Consider the following 21,481-nt stretch of genomic DNA (forward strand, 5'->3'; position numbering starts at 1 on the left):
CTCGTCGATAGCGTGCATCGTGGCCTTTGCAATGTCTGCTTTGATGCGGCTGAAGACCTGGCGGGCCTCCGTCGACAGGGGGAAGGTTGTGGACTGGATCAGGGGACGAGCTTTGTCTGCGTAGTTAGGGACCCACTGGGCGTAGTAGCTAAAACACCCGAGGCAGCGCTTCAGGGCCTTGGGGCCTTGCGGCAGGGGGAACTCCATTAGGGGGCGCATGCGTTCAGGGTCGGGGCCTATACCTCCATTTCCCACTACATAGCCGAGAATGGCTAGACGGTTGGTGCTAAACACGCATTTATTCTATTATACATTAAATTAAGGATTTAAGCGGTCTGGAGAAATTTTCGGAGGTTGGTGTCGTGGTCCTGCTGGTCATGGCCACTGCTGGTGACGTTATCGAGATACGGGAATGTTGCCCGTATACCGTACCGGTCAACCATTCGGTCCATCTCGCGTTGGAAGACCGAGACCCCGTTAGTGACACCGAAGGGAACCCTTACAAAATGATAGAGCTTCACACCTCCCTCGAAGGCAGTGTATTTGCGGTCACTAGTGCGGAAGGGTAGCTGGTGGTAGGCGGACTTGAGATCCACCGTGGAGAAGACCTTGTAATGTGCGATCCTGTTTACCAGGTCGGATATGCGGGGGAGAGGGTACGCGTCCAGCTGCGGAAACCTGTTGATGGTCTGACTCTAGTCAACGGCCATCCTATGTTTCTCCCCGGTCTTTACCACCACTACTTGGGCTCTCCAGGGACTGTTGCTCGCTTCCATGACCGCTTCCCTTAGTAGCCTTTGGACCTCCGACCTAATGAAGGTCCGGTCCTGGGCACTGTACCGCCTGCTCCTGGTGGCGATGGGTTTGCAATCCGGGGTGAGGTTCGCAAACAGGGCAGGCGGTTCGACCTGAAGGGTCGCGAGGCCACAGACAGTAAGGGGGGTATAGGGCCGCCGAATTTGAAGGTCAGACTTTGCAGGTTACATTGGAAGTCCAACCCCAGGAGTGTAGCCGCGCAGAGGTGCGGAACGACATAAAGGCGGAAATTGTTGAATTTCCTTCCTTGGACTGTGAGGTTTGCTAGACAGACCCCTTTATCTCCACTGAGTGGGAACCGGAGGCCAGGGAGATTCTTTGATTTACAGGGTCGGTAAAAAGTGAACAGCGCCTTACCGTGTCGAGGTGTATAAAGCTCTCCGTGCTCCCAGAGTCGATCAGGCAGGACATCACGTGGCCGTTGATGAAGACTGTCTTTGTTGCTGCTGAGAGTGTTCGATGTCGAGTTTGGTCCAGAGTCACCGAGGCCAGACGCAGTAGCTGTGAATTTTGATCGGGCAGTGTATAGTCGGCTGGGCTGGGGTCCTGGGGCCCTATCCAAGATGGCGTCTCCCATGGGTCGCACATGGTGATCGGAGATGGACAAAATGGCGGCGCCATTCCGTCCAGCGCGGTGTCCGGGGAACAAGATGGCGCCGCCCGTGGGTCGCACGTGGCCCTAGGATACGGGGGTGGTGGTGACTGCTGGCTGCCTGGGGTCCAAGGAGAAATTCACTGCGGCAGCCCGGAGTCGCTGCTGGAGACCGCGGCCACCGCTCGTGCCTGGCAGACCCCCACAAAATGGCCCTTCTTGCCGCACCCTTTGCATGTGGATGTGCGGGCCGGGCAGCGCTGGCGGGGAAGCTTTTCCTGCCCGCAGAAGAAACAGCGGGGCCCATCGGAGTTGGCGGGCCGCCTTACAGTGCAGGCCTGCGGGGACACGGGGAAGGTTTGTGGGGCTGCCGCTGAGGGATTCCACGCTGCCCAGGGGGCCGCCGCGGGGTCGGGCGTGTAGGATTGTGCGTTCCTGGAGGCAACGTTCATGGACCCTGCCAGGGCCCGTGCCTCCCTAAGTCCCAAGGTGTCTTTCTCTAAAAGATGTTGGCGGATCTCTGAGGAGCTCATACCTGCTACGAAGGCACCCTGGATTAGGAGTTCCGTGTGGTCGCTCGCCGAAACTTGCGGGCAGCCACAGCTTCTGCCCAGCACCAGTAGCGTGCGGTAGAACTCCTCCAACGATTCCCCGGGGCTTTGTTGTCTCGTTGCAAGCAGGTGACGTGCGTAGACCTGATTTACTGGGCGGATATAATGTCCTTTTAAAAGTTCGATTGCTGCATCAAAGTCTTCCGCCTCCTCGATGAGGGTGTAGATCCCAGGGCTTACCCTTGAGTGCAGGAGATGCAGTTTCTGCTCCCCCGAGTGTGTGCCTCCTGCCGTCTCAAGGTGGCCTTTGAAACACGCCAGCCAGTGTTTGAAAATCGCCGCTGAGTTCGCCGCGTGGGGACTGAGTTGCAGACACTCCGGCTTGATTCGGAGATCCATATTTCTGCTTAAGTGTAGTCTATTAAATTGATGCACGATCAATGACTACTAAAACGAGGTTGTAGCACAACTGAAGGCTTTAATAGACTAGAACTGTTCCCCAGCAGCTCAGGTACAGAATGAGGGCTGCTGGGACGGTACCGACTCTTATACCTCGCCTATCAGGGTGGAGCTACATACAATACAGCCAATGGTAAACCCCCAGATTTAACCAATGGAACTTCAGCCTCTCGGGTGCTGCAATACCTGATAATACCACACTCATATCCTTCCAGATGATTATACTGTTGCATTCAATGCTTGTTGTGTAATTGGAGCCTTTTACAGCTGGCCTTTGGTCAACTTGGAGTGAGTTCGCCCAGTGAGCCAGAGAAGACACAGCCAGGGTGAGACAGAACCAAGAGTGAGTTTGGGAATTTGAATCTAGGTGGGAATTGAATCAAATCAGTAAATCCTTTTAAATTTCAGGAGTTTAAATTAATTTAAATTAAGCTAGAATTGTGCAGTGTAGGTTAACAAGGGCTGCCCCACCCACTCACATAACTGATTGGCAGTTAAGTGTCAGTCACTTAAATCTACCTTGATCTAAAAGCAGGTGGGGGAGGGGAGTCAATTCAGGACAGTTTAAAAAGAGCAATTCCCAGTGAGTTCTCCCAATGAGCCAGAGAAGACACAGCCAGAGTGAGGCACAGCTAAGAGTGAGTTTGGGAATTTGAATCTAGGTGGAAATTCAAAGCTGGGTGGGGAGGAAGTGCTTTTTATCCCTGGTAAATGACTGGTAAGTAGTGTTTCTGTTTTTCTGTTTCTTTTCATTGGTATATTTATTTATTTTTTTCTTTGTTGTTTATTTATTTATTTAATTTTTGGGGGGGGGGAAATTGTAATTGTTGAAGTTAACCGAAGGTTTAAGACATGGCAGGAGATCTCAGACCTGTGTCATGCTCCTCGTGTGCGATGTGGGAGCTCAGGGACACGTCCACTGTCCCTGGCTCCTTCACGTGCAAGAAGTGTGTTCAGTTGCAGCTCCTGTTAGACCGCTTGACCGCTTTGGAGCATCCGCGATGCTGAGGACGTCGTGGATAGAACTTTTAGCGAGTTGGTCACACCGCAGGTGAAAGGTACTGAGGGAGATAGAAAATGGGTGACCAAAAGACCGAGAAAGAGTAGGAAAACAGTGCAGGTGTCCTCTGCGGTCATCTCCCTGCAAAACAGAAATACCGCTTTGGATACTGTTGAGGGAGGTGGCTCACCAGGGGAAGGCAGCAGCAGCCAGGTTCATGGCACCATGGCTGGCTCTGCTGCACAGCTGGGCAGGAAGAAGAATGGCAGGGCTATAGTGATAGGGGACTCAATTGTAAGGGGAACAGACAGGTGGTTCTGCGGACGCAATCGAGACTCCAGGATGGTATGTTGCCTCCCTGGTGCAAGGGTCAAGGATGTCTCGGAGCGGCTGCAGGACATTCTGGGGGGGGGGGGGGGAGGGTGAACAGCCAGCTGTTGTGGTGCACATAGGCACCAACAATATAGGTAGAAAACGGGACGAGGTCCTACAAGCTGAATTTAGGGAGTTAGGAGTTAAACTAAAAAGTAGGACCTCAAAGGTAGTAATCTCAGGATTGCTTCCAGTGCCACGAGCTAGTCAGAGTAGGAATGTCAGGATAGAGAGGATGAATGCGTGGCTCGAGAGATGGTGCAAGAGTGAGGGATTCAAATTCCTGGGACATTGGAACCGCTTCTGGGGAGGTGGGACCAGTACAAACCGGACAGTCTGCACCTGGGCAGGACTGGAACCGATGTCCTAGGGGGGGTGTTTGCTAGAGCTGTTGGGGAGAGTTAAACTAATGTGGCAGGGGGATGGGAACCGATGCAGGAAGTTGGAAGGTAGTAAAACAGGGACAGAAACAAAAGGCAGTCAGGGGGAAAGTGTAAGGCAGAGAAGCCATAGCCCAAATCAAAAAGGGTGACTGTACAAGATACAGTGACTGAGGGGAGCTCAGTGAATAGGACCAGGAATACTAAAAGGAATAAAACGGGAAGTGAAAACAGTAATGGTAAGCGACGTGGCGGATTGTTACATGAAGATATGGGTTCAACGACAAGGAAAATTAGGAGAAAGGCTAAGAGGAAATATAACTTAGAAGAGGTTAATGATCGAGGTGTTAAGATTCAGAACAGAGGTAAAAAAGCCAACATAAGTGTACTTTACCTGAATGCTCATAGTATTCGGAATAAGGTAAATGAGTTAATGGTGCAAATCATCGTGAATGACTATGATTTAGTGGCCATTACTGAAACATGGTTAAAGGATGGTCACGACTGGGAGTTAAATATCCGAGGGTATCAAACTATTCGGAAGGACAGAGTGGATGGTAAGGGAGGTGGTGTAGCTCTGTTATTTAAGGATGACATCCGGCAACAGTAAGGGATGACATCGGTGCTATGGAGGATAAGGTTGAATCCATTTGGGTGGAAATCAGGAATAGTAAGGCGAAAAAGTCACTGATAGGCGTAGTCTATAGGCCACCAAATAGTAACATTATGGTGGGGCAGGCAATAAACAAAGAAATAACTGATGCATGTCGAAATGGTACAGCAGTTATCATGGGGGATTTTAATCTACATGTCGATTGGTTTAACCAGGTCGGTCAAGGGGCAGCACGGTAGCATTGTGGATAGCACAATTGCTTCACAGCTCCAGGGTCCCAGGTTCGATTCCGGCTTGGGTCACTGTCTGTGCGGAGTCTGCACATCCTCCCCGTGTGTGCGTGGGTTTCCTCCGGGTGCTCCGGTTTCCTCCCACAGTCCAAAGATGTGCAAGTTAGGTGGAATGGCCATGATAAATTGCCCTTAGTGTCCAAAATTGCCCTTAGTGTTGGGTGGGGTTACTGGGTTATGGGGATCGGGTGTAGGCGTTGACCTTGGGTAGGGTGCTCTTTCCAAGAGCCGGTGCAGACTCGATGGGCCGAATGGCCTCCTTCTGCACTGTAAATTCTATGATAAAAATTCTATGAAGGCAGCCTTGAGGAGGAGTTTATAGAATGTATCCGCGATAGTTTCCGAGAACAGTATGTAATGGAACCTACGAGGGAACAAGCGTTCCTAGATCTGGTCCTGTGTAATGAGACAGGATTGATTCAGGATCTCATAGTGAGAGATCCTCTCGGAAGGAGCGATCACAATATGGTGGAATTTAAAACACAGATGGAGGGTGAGAAGGTAAAATCAAGCACTAGTGTTTTGTGCTTAAACAAAGGAGATTACAATGGGATGAGAGACGAACTAGCTAAGGTAGACTGGGAGCAAAGACTTTATGGTGAAACAGTTGAGGAACAGTGAAGAATCTTCCAAGTGATGTTTCACAGTGCTCAGCAAAAGTTTATACCAACAAAAAGGAAGGATGGTAAAAAGAGGCAAAATCGACCGTGGATATCTAGGGAAATAAGGGAGAGTATTAAATTGAAGGAAAAAACATACAAAGTAGCAAAGATCGGTGGGAGACTAGAGGACTGGGAAATCTTTAGGGGGCAACAGAAAGCTACTAAAAAAGCTATAAAGAAGAGTAAGATAGATTATGAGAGTAAACTTGCTCAGAATACAAAAACAGACAGTAAAGGTTTCTACAAATATATAAAACAAAAAAGAGTGGCTAAGGTAAATATTGGTCCTTTAGAGGATGAGAAGGGAGATTTAATAATGGGAGATGAGGAAATGGCTGAGGAACTGAACAGGTTTTTTGGGTCGGTCTTCACAGTGGAAGACACAAATAACATGCCAGTGACTGATGGAAATGAGGCTATCACAGGTGAGGACCTTGAGAGGATTGTTATCACCAAGGAGGGAATGATGGGCAAGCTAATGGGGCTAAAGGTAGACAAGTCTCCTGGACCTGATGGAATGCACCCCAGAGTGCTAAAAGAGATGGCTAGGGAAATTGCAAATGCACTAGTGATAATTTACCAAAATTCACTAGACTCTGGGGTGGTCCCGGCGGATTGGAAATTAGCAAACGTGACACCACTGTTTAAAAAAGGAGGTAGGCAGAAAGTGGGTAATTATAGGCCAGTGAGCTTAACTTCGGTAGGAGGGAATATGCTGGAATCTATCATCAAGGAAGAAATAGCGAGGCATCTGGATGGAAATTGTCCCATTGGGCAGACGCAGCATGGGTTCATAAAGGGCAGGTCGTGCCTAACTAATTTAATGGAATTTTTTGAGGACATTAACAGTGCGGTAGATAACGGGGAGCCAATGGATGTGGTAAATCTGGATTTCCAGAAAGCCTTTGACAAGGTGCCGTACAAAAGGTTGCTGCATAAGATAAAGATGCATGGCATTAAGGGGAAAGTAGTAGCATGGATAGAGGATTGGTTAATTAATAGAAAGCAAAGAGTGGGGATTAATGGGTGTTTCTCTGGTTGGCAATCAGTAGCTAGTGGTGTTCCTCAGGGATCAGTGTTGGGCCCACAACTGTTCACAATTTACATAGATGATTTGGAGTTGGGGACCAAGGGCAATGTGTCCAAGTTTGCAGACGACATTAAGATAAGTGGTAAAGCAAAAAGTGCAGAGGATACTGCAAGTCTGCAGAGGGATTTGGATAGGCTAAGTGAATGGGCTAGGGTCTGGCAGATGGAATACAATGTTGACAAATGTGAGGTTATCCATTTTGGTAGGAATAACAGCAAAAGGGATTATTATTTAAATGATAGAATATTAAAACATGCTGCTGTACAGAGAGACCTGGGTGTGCTAGTGCATGAGTCGCAAAAAGTTGGTTTACAGGTGCAACAGGTGATTAAGAAGGCAAATGGAATTGTGTCCTTCATTGCTAGAGGGATGGAGTTTAAGACTTGGGAGGTTATGCTGCAATTGTATAAGGTGTTAGTGAGGCCACACCTGGAGTATTGTGTTCAGTTTTCGTCGCCTTACTTGAGAAAGGACGTACTGGCACTGGAGAGTGTGCAGAGGAGATTCACTAGGTTAATCCCAGAGCTGAAGTGGTTGGATTACGAGGAGAGGTTGAGTAGACTGGGACTGTACTCGTTGGAATTTAGAAGGATGAGGGGGGATCTTATAGAAACATATCAGATTACGAAGGGAATAGATAGGATAGATGCGGGCAGGTTGTTTCCACTGGCGGGTGAAAGCAGAAGTAGGGGGCATAGCCTCAAAATAAGGGGAAGTAGATTTAGGACTGAGATTTGGAGGAACTTCTTCACCCAAAGGGTTGTGAATCTATGGAATTCCTTGCCCAGTGAGGCAGTCGAGGCTCCTTCATTAAATGTTTTTAAAGATAAAGTTAGATAGTCTTTTGAAGAATAAAGGGATTAAGGGTTATGGTGTTCTGGCCGGATAGTGGAGCTGAGTCCACAAAAGATCAGCCATGATCTCATTGAATGGTGGAGCAGGCTCGAGGGGCCAGATGGCCTACTCCTGCTCCTAGTTCTTATGTTCTTATGTAACTTGGTTGGAGAGACAGCTAGAGTTATGTCAATCGGGCCCAGCTGCTAAAATTGGCTCAGTTTCGCATTCCAGGATGAAATTACCATTCATTGAGCCACCTTCCTACTTGAGAGTCAAAATACCTCCTTAAAGTGAACATATCTATATACACAATTCAACCAAAAAAACTTCCATGTCCAGTTTCGGCCATGTTTAGCTGGCTGTTTCATGGTGGCTGAAGTGCCAAGAAACACTTCGCTATTCAATGGCACTTTGCTGCTTTTATTTTCCTTGGGGAGTTTCTCTCTGTTGGGGCCGCACTTAGAGGGATTTCCACCTTGCAGATCGGGGTGCCATTTTGGAAGGGTGCCCTGATCGCCCCCCCCCCCCCCTTTCAGGCCCCCTCCTCCTCCCTTGCCGCCCCCGTTTCCGACCCCCATCCTACAAACCCTTGGGGAGGCCTCTTTCACCTCTCCTCCACGTGGTAAGGCCACCTCAATAACTGGCAGTGCCACCCGGGCATCCTGGTACTGCCAATGTGCCAGGAAATGACCTTGGTGGAAAGCTGGCAGTGCCAGGGTGCCCAGGTGCCAGAGGGAGTGCCAGGGTGCCACCCTGCCCTCTCCCTGACCACCTGTGGGTCTCTATGGCCTGGTGCCATTACGACTGGCCAATCATTGTGTGGACCAGTACTAAATGGTGCCCTAGTGAGGTCTCTCAGGTGCGGCCTTTAAGTCCCGAATGGCTCATTTAAATATGCTGATCTGGGTCACTCCAAATGATGGCGAGATCCAGATCGCCATGTCTCACAAGACGTTTCGAGTGCTGCAAATCTCGCAAGAGGCCTCTCGCGAGAATTGCCTCGTCCCGATACCAAGTTGGGCGCGACAGGCCGCTGAATTGCACCCATATATACAGTCTTGTTGAGAACTTCTTAAATGACCTCAAGCAAACCCTAACAATACTGCCTGTAAAGAGAACCAATGCTACGTTTCATGATTAAACCCATTCTTGGTGAGTATTGTGTTCTTCGTGTTGAACTCTGAGAAAGGCATTATTTTCCTTTCCAGACGCACAAAGGTAGATCTTTCTCTACATCGGGTAATCTAATAGAACACATTACCTAGGGCGCGATCTTCCGGCCTCGTTACACTTGTGCTCAAGCGAAACGAGGCCAGTGGGAGAGGCCAAAAACAGGAACCGTGCCAGGAGCCAAGCATTTTCCGATGCAACCGGCCCTCTCCTGTAGGCGAAATCGGGATCGCTCTGTACCATGGTGGAAAACCAATTATCACCACTTAAGCCCCATTTCCATACAATTAACGAGAGCCACCCTTTATCCAACGGCCTCCCGTCATTTAGCGGCCTCGCCAGCAAGTGCTCACACTAGCGCCGATTAATTCTCCTTTTTAAAAACATGAACCTGACGGAGGAGCTTCCCTGGGGAGCCAAGGAGGTGAGTATCCATCTTTGTTCACAGACAAAGAGCCCAGGGGTGCTGGACTTGCTGCCCCTGTGCTCAGTGGGGGGTGGGGAGACCCTCTGCAGGGGTTGGTCGCCATGGGAGGGTGGGGGGGGAACCGCGCACAGCACCACCATGCCGACCCCTGGATCGTGTGTACCCATTAGGGGCAACCCTTGTCCTAGGCCGTCGGCCCCACCGACCACCCATAACGCCCAACGACTGCCGAGGCCTCTGGACGTGTGGCTGAAGCCTATTGCAAATAGGGAATTGGCAATCATGGGTAAGTGAGCACTTCACACAACCCAAGTGTATTCCCGTGGGTGGATGGGCCATGTAGCATGTGGGAGTCATTGCCTCACATCCCAGTCACACCCTGATGGCTGGACACTGTGCATGATCACTGCAGGAGGCAACACCACACACGCAGCATCCAACATTCGGACACCCAGGGGATGGGAGAGCTCCGGGGGGACATGTCCATGGCTGGAAGGTGGGTGAGTGCCATGGGGAGGGGGCCAGCTCCCATTCTGGTTAATGTTGTGAGCTGTTGTCCGGGGTACATGGCCTGGGGCTGGGTAAGGGGGGCCCGCTGCGGCCGGGTGTGCATGGGCAGGGTGTTCCGGGTAGGGCCGAGGTGGGGGGGGGGGTTCAGTGGGGAATTGGAGGGTCCTGGGGTGGGAGCCACCGCTGTTTGTCGGTCTAACCCCCTCACCCAATTCCTTACAGATGTTGAACGCTATGGCAGGGATATTGGACGCAGAAGTTGCCCTAGTGATGCTGGTGCTACGCGATGCGGCCAGGCGCCGGAGAAAGCGGCAGCAGCAGCAGCATTTGCAGATGCTCGAGGCAGAGGCCCATGTGCCGGACCCCGCCCCACATCCTGAGGACTCGGCCGCCCATCAGGCCATGGAGGGAACCAGAGCGGTAGTCGCGCGACTGCCCAGGGCATATAGGCATCGCTGGTCATTTGAGACGGTGTGGCACCTGTGCCATATTCTCGCGGACTTGGCAACACATGGAAGAGGAGGAGGACACCCCCTCCCGGTGGTCGTAAATATCACTGCAGCCCTGTCCCTTTATGCCACGGGATCATTCCAGAGCTCAAACAGGGGCCTGTGTGGTATCTGACAGGCCACAGCCCACAGATGCATCTGCCAGATCACAAATGCTCTGTGTGTCAGGGCGGAAGACTCCACCCACTTTGACATGGACCAAGCCCAACAAGATGCCCGGGAAGCAGGTTTCTGTGCCATCGCCGGGATGCCCTAGGTCCGGGGTGTCATAGATGCCTCGCATGTTGCCCTGCGCTCACCGGATCATCTGGGCTGTCCTATGTTCACCGAAAGGGGTTCCACTCCCTCAACATACAACTTGTCTGCGACCACCAGATGAAGATAAAGTATGTGTGTGCATGCTTCCCGGGGAGTGTTGTTGCCTTTCTTTACCTGTGGCTCTCTTCCAACTATGGCAACCAGTGAGTTTGCCCTCCTTTCTTTTGATGTCTATGTTCTAATGATCAGAATCGGCAGGTATCGAATGATACCACCACAAGGTTCAACAGGCTATCGATCATAGAGCCAAACACCAGTTAGTTAGTTCAAGGTCAAGGGTACTTTATTTACACACAATTAGTCATGCAATATAAACACTACTAGTTAACTACACCTATCGACTAAAACAACCTGTACTTAACTTCATGCAGCCGGCTTAGGTCAGAGGAACAGTGGCCGCTATCCGATTCTGGATCTATCGAGTCTGGAGAAGTAACTGCTGCTCAGCTAGGCTCATCCGTCTGGTAGCAAGCGTTGAACTTGGACTTGCTTCTGGTGTTGCTGCAATTGGAGATGGATGTTGCCGGGGCGCCAGGTCCAAAAGAGAGGACGAACATATGGGGGTTTTCGTGCTCTTTCGGGCGGTCATTCAGTTTGGATCCCACTAATTGGGTGAACCCTGATCACTCCGTTCGATTCCTAACCAATAAGTGGGCGGGGATTTGGATGGCTGGGCGTGCCCCAAGCGGTCACTGACCCCGTTGTTTATGCCTCCCTAGAACAGGGACTGGCGGCGAAATGTCTGGGACTGTATCGGTCGCTCGAGTACCGGTCCTTTGTCTTGCTGGAAATGGGCCATCAAATGCTAATCGGCCCATCAAAATGCTAATTGGTCGGAGTTTCGATGCCGACTGGACTCCTTGCTTGCAATTATACATTTCAGGCTCTGGGCCTTCCTGAATCTTGCTTTATCCATTTTACCCGCTAGGCTTTGCGAGTTTCTCTGTCCCTAGTTGTAAGTGGCCATCCCAGGTGGCTACAGTGTGCACAACAGCTACATCCTGGAACAGTCGGTCATCCCCGGCCTCTTCCAGGAGCACCCCCAGGATGGGCGGTTGGCTATTGGGGATAAGGGATATCCGCTGAGGACCTGGCTAATGACGCCAGTACGGAGGCTGGAGACCGAAGCAGAGACCCGCTACAACAAGGCTGTTTTTGAACAGTGCATTGGACTCCTCAAAATGGGGTTCTTTTGTGGACTCAGCTCCACTTTCCGGCCAGAACACCATAACTTTAATCCCTTTATTCTTCAAAAAACTATCTATCTTTATCTTAAAAACATTTAATGAAGGAGCCTCTACTGCTTCACTGGGCAAGGAATTCCATAGATTCACAACCCTTTGGGTGAAGAAGTTCCTCCTAAGCTCAGTCCTAAATCTACTTCCCCTTATTTTGAGGCTATGCCCTCTAGTTCTGCTTTCACCCACCAGTGGACACAACCTCCCTGCATCTATCCTATCTATTCCCTTCATAATTTTATATGTTTCTGTAAGATCCCCCCTCATCCTTCTAAATTCCAACGAGTACAGTCCCAGTCTATTCAACCTCTCCTCGTAATCCAACCCCTTCAGGTCTGGGATTAACCTAGTGAATCTCCTCTGCACACCCTCCAGTCCCAGTACGTCCTTTCTCAAGTAAGGAGACCGAAACTGAACACAATACTCCAGGTGTGGCCTCACTAACACCTTATACAATTGCAGCATAACCTCCCTAGTCTTAAACTCCATCCCTCTAGCAATGAAGGACAAAATTCCATTTGCCTTCTTAATCACCTGTTGCACCTGTAAACCAACTTTTTGCGACTCATGCACTAGCACACCCAGGTCTCTCTGCACAGCAGCATGTTTTAATATTTCATCATTTAAATAATAATCCTTTTTGCTGTTATTCCTACCAAAATGGATAACCTCACATTTGACTGGCATAGAATATGCAGCACTGAAACATTGAACATACTGTAGGCCATTTGGTTCAACCAGTTCATGCTCCACTGAAACCTTCTCCCATCTTTCCACATCAAACTTTATTGGCACAACCCTTTATCCCCTTCTTCTGCATAGCTTCTCCTTAAATACTAAAGATGTTCCTGAATTCCCTATTTTACGTGGATGGCCACTACTTTGGTTTTTCCCCACAAATGCAAGCGCTCACTCGGTCTGCTTTGTCAAAACATTTCAGAATTTTAAAGACCTCCATTTGGTCCCCCTCTCAGCATTCTGTTTTCTCTTTGTGCCATTTGATGGCATGGTATCACAAAGCGTTCCTCTGTTCAGATTAGGAGCCTGGGCATGTGGGAAATCCTGGATTAGGAATTCTTGATTCCATCCTGACCTATGCCACTGGGCTTGTGTAGGGCAGAAGGATCTCACAGAGCCACCAAGAATAAGGCCGGAAACAGCATCAATGTCATGGCCTAACATCTGCTGACCACACAAGAAGGTAGAAGGACCGCAGACCTTTGGCTCCATTGCATTTAACTTAAGATCTGAAATTCAAAGAAGTTTCTTTTTCAGATCTTTCGTAACAACTGAATGAAAGATTTTTGACAACAAAAACTCAGTATTTCCTGGGTACCTGGTTTAGAACACGTTAAAACTGAATAGCTGGAGGCAAAGCCTGGGAAGTAGCTGATAACATCTCAATGCCGCTTTTACAGAAGCATTGGCAACCCTTAGCAATTTGAAATTAAATTATTAACATTCCTTATCTGTAACTTGTGAGAGGAAGTTATATCTTGTCTTGGATAAATATAATAAAAAAGCCTTTGAAGTTAGCAATAAAATCCATCAGCTCCACCTTTTACTTACGGTGAAGTGGTGAACAATGCTTTAATGTGTTTGGTCTAAAGTCTGGGAGTAGTTACATTATAGACTAGAGTAACACATGGTGGATTGCAGCTCTGACACTCATCTGCTGTATATCTCTGCTTTATTTTTGTATGATTTAATATTATTGTTTGAAATTTGATCGTAAGTAAATCATGACTTTATAATTTTCATAAATAAGAGTGTTTCACACAATTACCTCAGATACTGTGTAGTGTTCAGTAATTAACTTGATGTTTTGGTGTGTGGATGCAGAAGAAAAGAAAAAAGGAAGATCAGCCTTTGATTACCCAATGGATGCTAAGCCCCTACCAGCTCCACTGGACGAGATTGACAAACAACTTCTTGAAACGAGGGGTATTCAGACTGAAATGGCATTATTAAGCAACATTTTGGAAACCTATTCTTATATTACAGGTAGGTTAATGCTTCCAATTTTGTTTTATTACATGGTGGTATAACCTAATCCCTAGGCCAGTTGAAAGTTTTGCTGTCAATGGTGAGATAAAGGAAGCAATTAGGAAACACTCCTATCAGAGGAACAAAGGGCGGGATTTCTCTCAGCCTGAGGCCAGGCTGGAGAATCCCTGCGACCGGCGCAAATCCCGCCCCGACGCCGGCAGGCGATTCTCTGCAGAGCGGAGAATCGGCGCCACTTGTGCCAGCGTGGTTGGCGCGGTGCCGGTCGGGGTCCGCTCTATGCGGCTGGCCCGCCAATTCTCGGCACAGCATCTGTCGTAAAAACGCCGAGTCCCGCCGGTGCCGTCCACACCTGCTCTCAGCCGGCGGGCCTGTGGCGTTGAAGGGTCCGAGGGCAGCCTGTGGGGGGGGGGCGTCCGACCCCGGGGGGGGGGGCGCCACCGATGTGGCCTGGCCCGCGATCGGGGCCCACCGATCGGAGGGCCGGCCTCTGTGGCTGGCGGCCTCCTTTCCTCCGTGCCGGCCCCTGTAGTCCTGCGCCATGTTACGTCGGGGCCTGCGCGTTCAAGGAAGCCACTGCGCATGCGTGCGTTGGCACCGGTGCCACTGCGCATGTGCGTGGACCCCACGGGGCCCAGTTGACGCCGGGATCAGCAGCTGGAGCAGCGTGAACCGCTCCAGTGCCATGCTGGCCCCCTGTAGGGGCCAGAATTGCTGATCCTGAGGCCGTGTTGACACCGTCAAGAAACGCGATGGCGTTTCCGACGGCGTCAACACTTAGCCTCAGGATCACAGAATCCCGCCAAAGAGTTTGGTTAGTGTTGTGTGATTGGATGGAATTAGGGTTAAGAATAAACAAAGATATGGAGAGATTGAATCCTTGTCCTGCATAATATGGGTGCAATGATGGCCGTTTTGCGGGCCAACATTCTGTATCTGAAGGATGTCTTCGAGATGTCTGGATTGGTATGAGTCTAGGTATTTTTCTGCTGTCGGATGGCCATCTGAAACAGGTGTTAGAGCCCTTGCACATTCAAATGAAGTCGCAGAAATCTGTTTAAGAATCCCTCCGAGAAACTGGGCAACTCTGAATGGAGCAGTTGCTAGGTCTGCTCCACTCAGATCTTCCAGGCCTGGATATGGCCATGCAAGTGGCCACCGCCAAAAAGATAGCCTTTTTAAAAGTTTAATGTTGAGCCAGGTGGAGTTGAATGTTAGCATTCAAACTTCTTCCTTCTCTGCTTCACAACGGGCACCATTCTCCCAAGCCCCACCGTCGGCTTCAATGGCGGGAGGCCCAGAAATCGGTTTCATGCTGGTGTGAATGTACAGCGGGATCTTCCACTGGTGCCTGCCATGTTTCTCATTTGCATCCTGTTAATGGGATGCAGACGAAGGCCCAATTCCCCCCCCCCCCTCCCATCCCCCCCGTGCCCCTCATGTCAGACTCTCAGCGATGCCAGTAAGAACACATGCCTGGGTAAAACACATTTGGAATAACGTGGCGTACTCACATGATGTCGGGACTCACATGAAAAAATCCTGGGAGTTTGAAATGGAGGCAGCCTGCAACCCTGGATCCTGGAATACCAGAGCAGTGGGGAGGAGGGGGGGGGGTATTCTGGAGATCCATCTTTGTTCTCAGGATTCAATATTAGGCCAGTAATGTTGGATGCCTTTTTTATATGGCGGACAGTGCATCTTGCAGGCTGGCCCTACCACCGAATACGGTGCAAACCCCCCGGGTGCATTAGTAATGAGATCACGGCCGGAAGGTTTGTCATATTTTCCCGCCAGCCTCCACAGCAAGAAACATGCCACGTTCCCACCGCCACCACAGCACTCGGTCACAAAATGGGAGAATTCTGTCTGACAATATAACTTGACGGTGGAGCATACAGAATAGAATTCTATTGAATGACAGCACTGTGCCTTAGCGTACAGAGAGAACAACTTTCTCATTTCTGTATATGTCAAGCTTTCCAAAGAACTACTGAAAATGATGCTCAAAATACTTCATATTTTGTTATCTCAAAGGGTACATGTCACAGAAAGAACCTTAATGATGTGTTTATTGCCAAATTAATTGAAGCCAGACTATTCAGGTAAACAGTTGCAGTATTTAGTCTAAAGCTACTCCCCTGAATCAAGAATTTCTGAATTAACTGTTCTTCATCTCTTTGAAGAACAGGGGCGTCATTCTCCGCCGGCGGGAGTCTCCGTTCTGCCGGCGCTCGGGGGTTTCCCGACGGCGTGGGGGTGCCCCACAATGGGAAACCCCATTGACCGGCCGGTGTTACGGAGACTCCCGTCGGCCGGTCGGCGCAGAAATGTGGCGGGGCGGGTAGGAGAATTTCGCCCCAGGCTTCTGGGTTTCCTCCGGGTGCTCCGGTTTCCTCCCACAAGTCCCGAAAGACGTGCTTGTTAGGTGATTTGGACATTCTGAATTCTCCTCAGTGTACCCGAACAGGTGCCGGAGTGTGGCGACGAGGGAATGTTCACAGTAACTTCATTGCAGTTTTAATATAAGCCTACTGGTGTCACGAATAAAGATTATTACTATTTTAAATGTGTGCATCTGGCAGAAATGGTACAGACCTGGGTTAAGATGGTGAGGAGGTTACACTGCATTGCTGCCCACCTACCCCCTTCCTCTCTACCCCATAACGCTTCCCCACCAGCATCCAATCTTAAGGACAAGGTTCTCTTGCTCCCTCAGTAAGGCAGGGGCCTACTTTACATTCAAAAGTCACAATAAACTAAAACATTTGGGAGGCCTGACATTACAGCAGGACCGTGGGGTTCTGAGCCGAGAGGCAGGAATCTGCTGTAGTGAATGGTGTGCTCAGTTTAAGTATTTTTAACAACATTCAGCAACATCCTGGGGGTTACCATTGATCAGAAACTGAATTGGACCAGCCATATAAACACAGTGGCTACAAGAGCAGGTCAGAGCAGTAAGAATCCTGCAGCGAGTAACTCACCTCCTGACCCCCTAAAGCCTGTCCACATCTGCAAGACACAAGTCAGGAGTGTTATGGAATACTCTCCACTTGCCTGGATGAGTGCAGCTCCAATACCACTCAAGAAGCTCGACACATCCAGGACAAAGTAGCCCGGTTATTGCAACTCCTTCCACCAACATTCAAACCCTCCAGCACCGATGCACAGTGGAAGCAGTGTGTACCATCTACACGATGCACTGCAGGAACTTACCAAGGTTCCTTAGGCAGCACCTTCTAAACCTATGATCACTACCAAAGGACAAAGGCAGCCGGTGTATGGGGACACCACCACCTGGAAGTTCCCCTTGAAGCCATTCACCATCCTGACTTGGAAATGCATCACTCATTCTTTACTAGATCAAAATCCTGGAACTCCCTCCCAAACAGAATTGTGGATATACCAACTGCAGATGGACTGCAGCAGTTTAGAAAGCAGCTCACCACCACCTTCTCAAGGGCAATTAGGGATGGACAATAAATGCTGGCTTAGTCAGCGAAGCCCACATCCTGTAAATGCATACAAAAGTCGCTGTTGACTATCATAGGAGCCGGATTTCTCTGCAATCGATGGAGACCCTGTCCCTTTGCATAATCAACAAGAGGCAAAAGAATGTTCAGCACTGTTTTTGTAACTATTTTATAATTAGAAATATATTCACAATGCAATCTACAGAAATTCCTAAATAAACCAAATTTACACAATTTAATCAACAGTGCACTGTATATTTTGGTGCAGAGATGGTACAAGAATCCTGAAGTTATATTTTGTACAAAATGTTGCATAATACAATACAGCCATGTCCATCTGCAATCAATAGTTAATAATTAAATGTCCTGTTTTGCTAAGTTGCATACCTTGTTGGGTTGTAAACTGATTACATCTAACCATATGTACTCAGAGTGTATTATAGCTATTTTCCCCTCCAAAATCGACCTTCAACTTTAAAATAAAAGACAGGTACATACAGAATTTTCCCCGATTATGGACACATGTCTGATGGCATAGCATCCATTTAGAAAAACATTCACTCTGACATGTAACCAGATTCATTGATGGAAAAAGGCACTTTCTGAAGTCCATAAAGGGAACTTGCAGACCTGAAAGTTTGTTACTCCATTAAATAAGTTTTAAGTCAGCCATTGGCCTTAAAAGAAATGCTGGAGCTTTAACTTAATTAATTTTTGAGTGTAAGTAAGGATTGACAGAAGGATTAAGCCTGAAATAGTGCACTTAGAGTCAATTAAAGTTGACGGCCTTGTGTTTTGATTAGATGGTGCTGTACCTTTTGCTGCTAAACTTTGACAACCAGTAAGAGTACAGTTAAATACAGTGGGTGGGTAGCTATAAATGCCCTCCCACTGGCAACTGACCTCTTCCATGTCCATGCATTAACCAAGTGCTTTAATCAATTTTCACATGCTAACGGAATGCAAGCAAATCTATCGGTGAATCTACAGATAGCTTGGCTAAGCAAGCGTGTACACCGCAATATTTGCTTAGAACACAAAAAGCAAGTTTTGTAAATGAAACAAATTTAGCTCGAGCTTAAAAGAACCTGTTCAGAGAAAATACTGTGTTTAAATATGTTTAATTATCTTTCCTTACATATGATGATCTTTGTCTTTTAGATGTTCTCTTATTTTTGTTAATTAAAATGTAAATGAATATGCTTCCTGAGTTTAAATGTCAGTGTCCTGTGGTATTTAAGGACCACATTTGGCTACAGGTTATAGAATAAATTTAGGTTCAGGCGGTTAAAGATTAACAAGGCAGCATGGCAAGACACTTGGCTACAATGAGGAGAATTTCATTTTGATTGATGAATTATTACATGTGTTAACTATTAACTACTATAAATAATGAAACTGAAGCTTATCTGTAGAAGCCTATTCTATCACTTAGGTTACCATTGATTTAAATGAAAGGAAAATTTGAAAATACTCATAACAATAGTGAGTCAATAAATTTGTCAACAAGAGTGACAGCCTGAGCTTTCGTGAATGGCAAAATAAGTAAAAGTTTTATCTGACCAATAACTTGAAGGGCACATAAGCCCTTCAGCAAACATGCAAAGGTTGGCACCAATTGCAGCTCACAGCTAAGAAGGAGAATGACATTTGAACCGTTAAGAAGTTATTACTTCTTTGTATTGAGGACTGGAATTTATATCATGCCATTGGAAATAATACGAATTCCTGGCTGCTTGAATTAGATCAGCATGGACGGAGGCTCAATAAGGAGGCAGATCGAGTGGAATTTAAATGAACCCAATCTTATTAACTGTGTTGCAATTTAAATGAAAATTAAAGAAGTTGCTTGAAGGTGATTGTTAACTGCTGTCTCAAAGACCATTAACAGTGGAGGCAGCATCAATTATCAGCAGTTGGAAGGACATTTTAGGAAAAAGCTTGGAATAGAGGTAGCTGAAACGTTTCGGTCATTACGTTGGAGGAAGCAGATAACAATCAAGGAGATCGAAAGCAGGGAGCATTCCTACGCTCAAATGTATGTGCACTTTTATTGATGGCATCTGTTGAGAAGTGGTGAGCTGCGCTCTCCTGTCATTTTGATAAACTGAATAAGAACATTGGCATGTGGTGCCTAACTGAGCTATGCAGAAAGGGCAAGTTTTTAAAGGAGGAAGCACTAAGTTCCTACTCTAAACAATTGAAAAACGTAAACTGATTCTGTTTCCTTTACAGCCAATCCTGAGAAAACTGCTTTGTATTTTGTGTCCGGGGTGTGCATTGGACTGATTCTAACACTGTGTGCTCTGGTTGTGCGGATATCCTGCCGGACAGATTTTAGAAAATCAGCGGTCAAGAATGCAAATGAGGAGGATAGTAATGATGACGATGACAGTGATGATGATAACTCTGATACTACCTCCGATCTATCTGCCAGGCGGCACCGCCGCTTCGAAAGAACTTTAAACATGAATGTTTTTACCTCCGCGGAAGAGCTGGAGCGAGCACAGAGGTTGGAGGAGAGAGAACGGATAATTCGGGAGATTTGGATGAATGGTCAGCCAGATATTCCTGCCACTAGGAGTTTGAATCGCTATTACTAATGTGTTATCCAGGTCTGCGATTTTGATATGGTATTGGTTTGGAAAACGCGATGGTGCTTTCGGCACCCACCAGCTGTGTATGACTGGAACTATAGTTATCCTCAGCCCTGGTGCATCGTCAGAGCTGTAACTGGAGTAATGAACCTTAATTTCAATAAGCAATTGAAAGAACTTCTCCAAGTATTCAAGCCAATTTGTCCTCCTTAATAACTGAAGAATGAATTGTTACCAGTATCCACTAAATAATCTCAGCCTTAATTCATCAAGGGATTTATCTTATTTAACAAGTTTGTAGATTTATTTTCCAGTGGCAAAACTGAACTGGTGCCTCAGGGATAAAATCCTGTTATTTTATTTGTTAAAGTTTAATAGTGAATTTTCATATTTTGCAGGATACACAATATTTGAGGGAACAAAAGCCTCAGAGAGGTTGAATAGTGATTTTCAGAGAAATACTCATGAATGTGCCTTTGTCTTTCCACCTTGTTTATTGTTGTTCATTGGAAAGTTCGTGCACAAAGCTTTTTATCGTATCGACAAAACTTTATAAATACATAATCAGGATCTATGAATGTAATGTACCAAAGGTTAGTCGGACAAGACCAAAGTGTGATCGTCTCTTGGATAAAGATTTACAAAAGGAAATGCATATTCAGAATGTTACTATTCTCCTAGGATCTCGTCACTGAAATTGTTGGGACCGGTGACACGGTGCGCACAATAATAGAATCAGCTTGCCCAGTTTCCTGAGCAATAACTTGAGACTTTTAGCCCCAAATGGTGATGAAAAGAAATACTGCGCATGTTAGAAATCTGAAAGCAAAATCAAAAATGCTCGGAAGAGAGGTCTGGTGAACATCAAAATGCCTTTTGACTTCAGATCCTGGCTTGCTGTGTATTTCTAGTATTTTCCATTAGTGACACGAGTCACACTGATACTTCCATATACTCAGACTGAAGTATTGTTGAGCATTTATGCTCAGCTTTTTCGACACACAGGAGAACTGAGTGTACAGACATGCAGAGTGGTTTTATTTGTGACTGCCTTAGAAATTAGGCAGCTTCAATGAAAAAAAATCCAGAAAATATGATTGACCTAATTGTGACCAGAATCTCTTTGACATTCCATTGAAGATTTGTGATGGGTTAACAAGGTTTGTATATTCAGAACCTTAAGCCACAAAACCATGACAAAATACATATTTTACTATGTAAAAAATGTAATTTTAAAACACAAGAGAAAACTATTAAAGCTTTCCAAATACAAATTGTTTTCTGCCTTTAGAGTATTTGTATTTTTTATAATAATTTAGTTGTTAAGACATGTGGGGCTGCTGTGATGTTCAATTTGCAGCAGAAATGTTCAAGTAAATACTTAGATATTGAATTACATCACAGGTGCTTAAAACTGATGCTTAAAACAAACCTTTGTTTTAGTGGTAGCAATCCTACTTCTAATTCAAGAGTTCAGGTATTTGAATCCTTCTCCAGTTATCTAAGAATTAATTGATGCACCATCTTGTGCATAAAATTCACAATGTAAGTGACAGGAGTAGAAACAGCA

General features: G+C 47.2%; 1 protein-coding gene across 7 annotated transcripts in view; it reads left to right on the forward strand.

Annotated features, from left to right (window-relative positions):
* LOC140410695 (protein eva-1 homolog A-like) overlaps nt 1–21,185 on the forward strand; it is a 548,454-nt gene extending 527,269 nt beyond the window's left edge. For all 7 annotated transcript variants that reach the window (XM_072499126.1, XM_072499127.1, XM_072499131.1 and 4 more), the window contains 2 exons: nt 13,677–13,838; nt 19,550–21,185. In XM_072499126.1, coding sequence (XP_072355227.1) covers nt 13,677–13,838; nt 19,550–19,917 — 530 coding nt within the window. In that variant the 3' untranslated portion in view covers nt 19,918–21,185. The remainder of the gene's footprint in view (nt 1–13,676; nt 13,839–19,549) is intronic.
* Nucleotides 21,186–21,481: the final 296 nt, after the last annotated feature.

The sequence above is a fragment of the Scyliorhinus torazame genome, chromosome 4 (genome assembly GCF_047496885.1).
Source record: "Scyliorhinus torazame isolate Kashiwa2021f chromosome 4, sScyTor2.1, whole genome shotgun sequence".
NCBI classification, from domain to species: domain Eukaryota; kingdom Metazoa; phylum Chordata; class Chondrichthyes; order Carcharhiniformes; family Scyliorhinidae; genus Scyliorhinus; species Scyliorhinus torazame.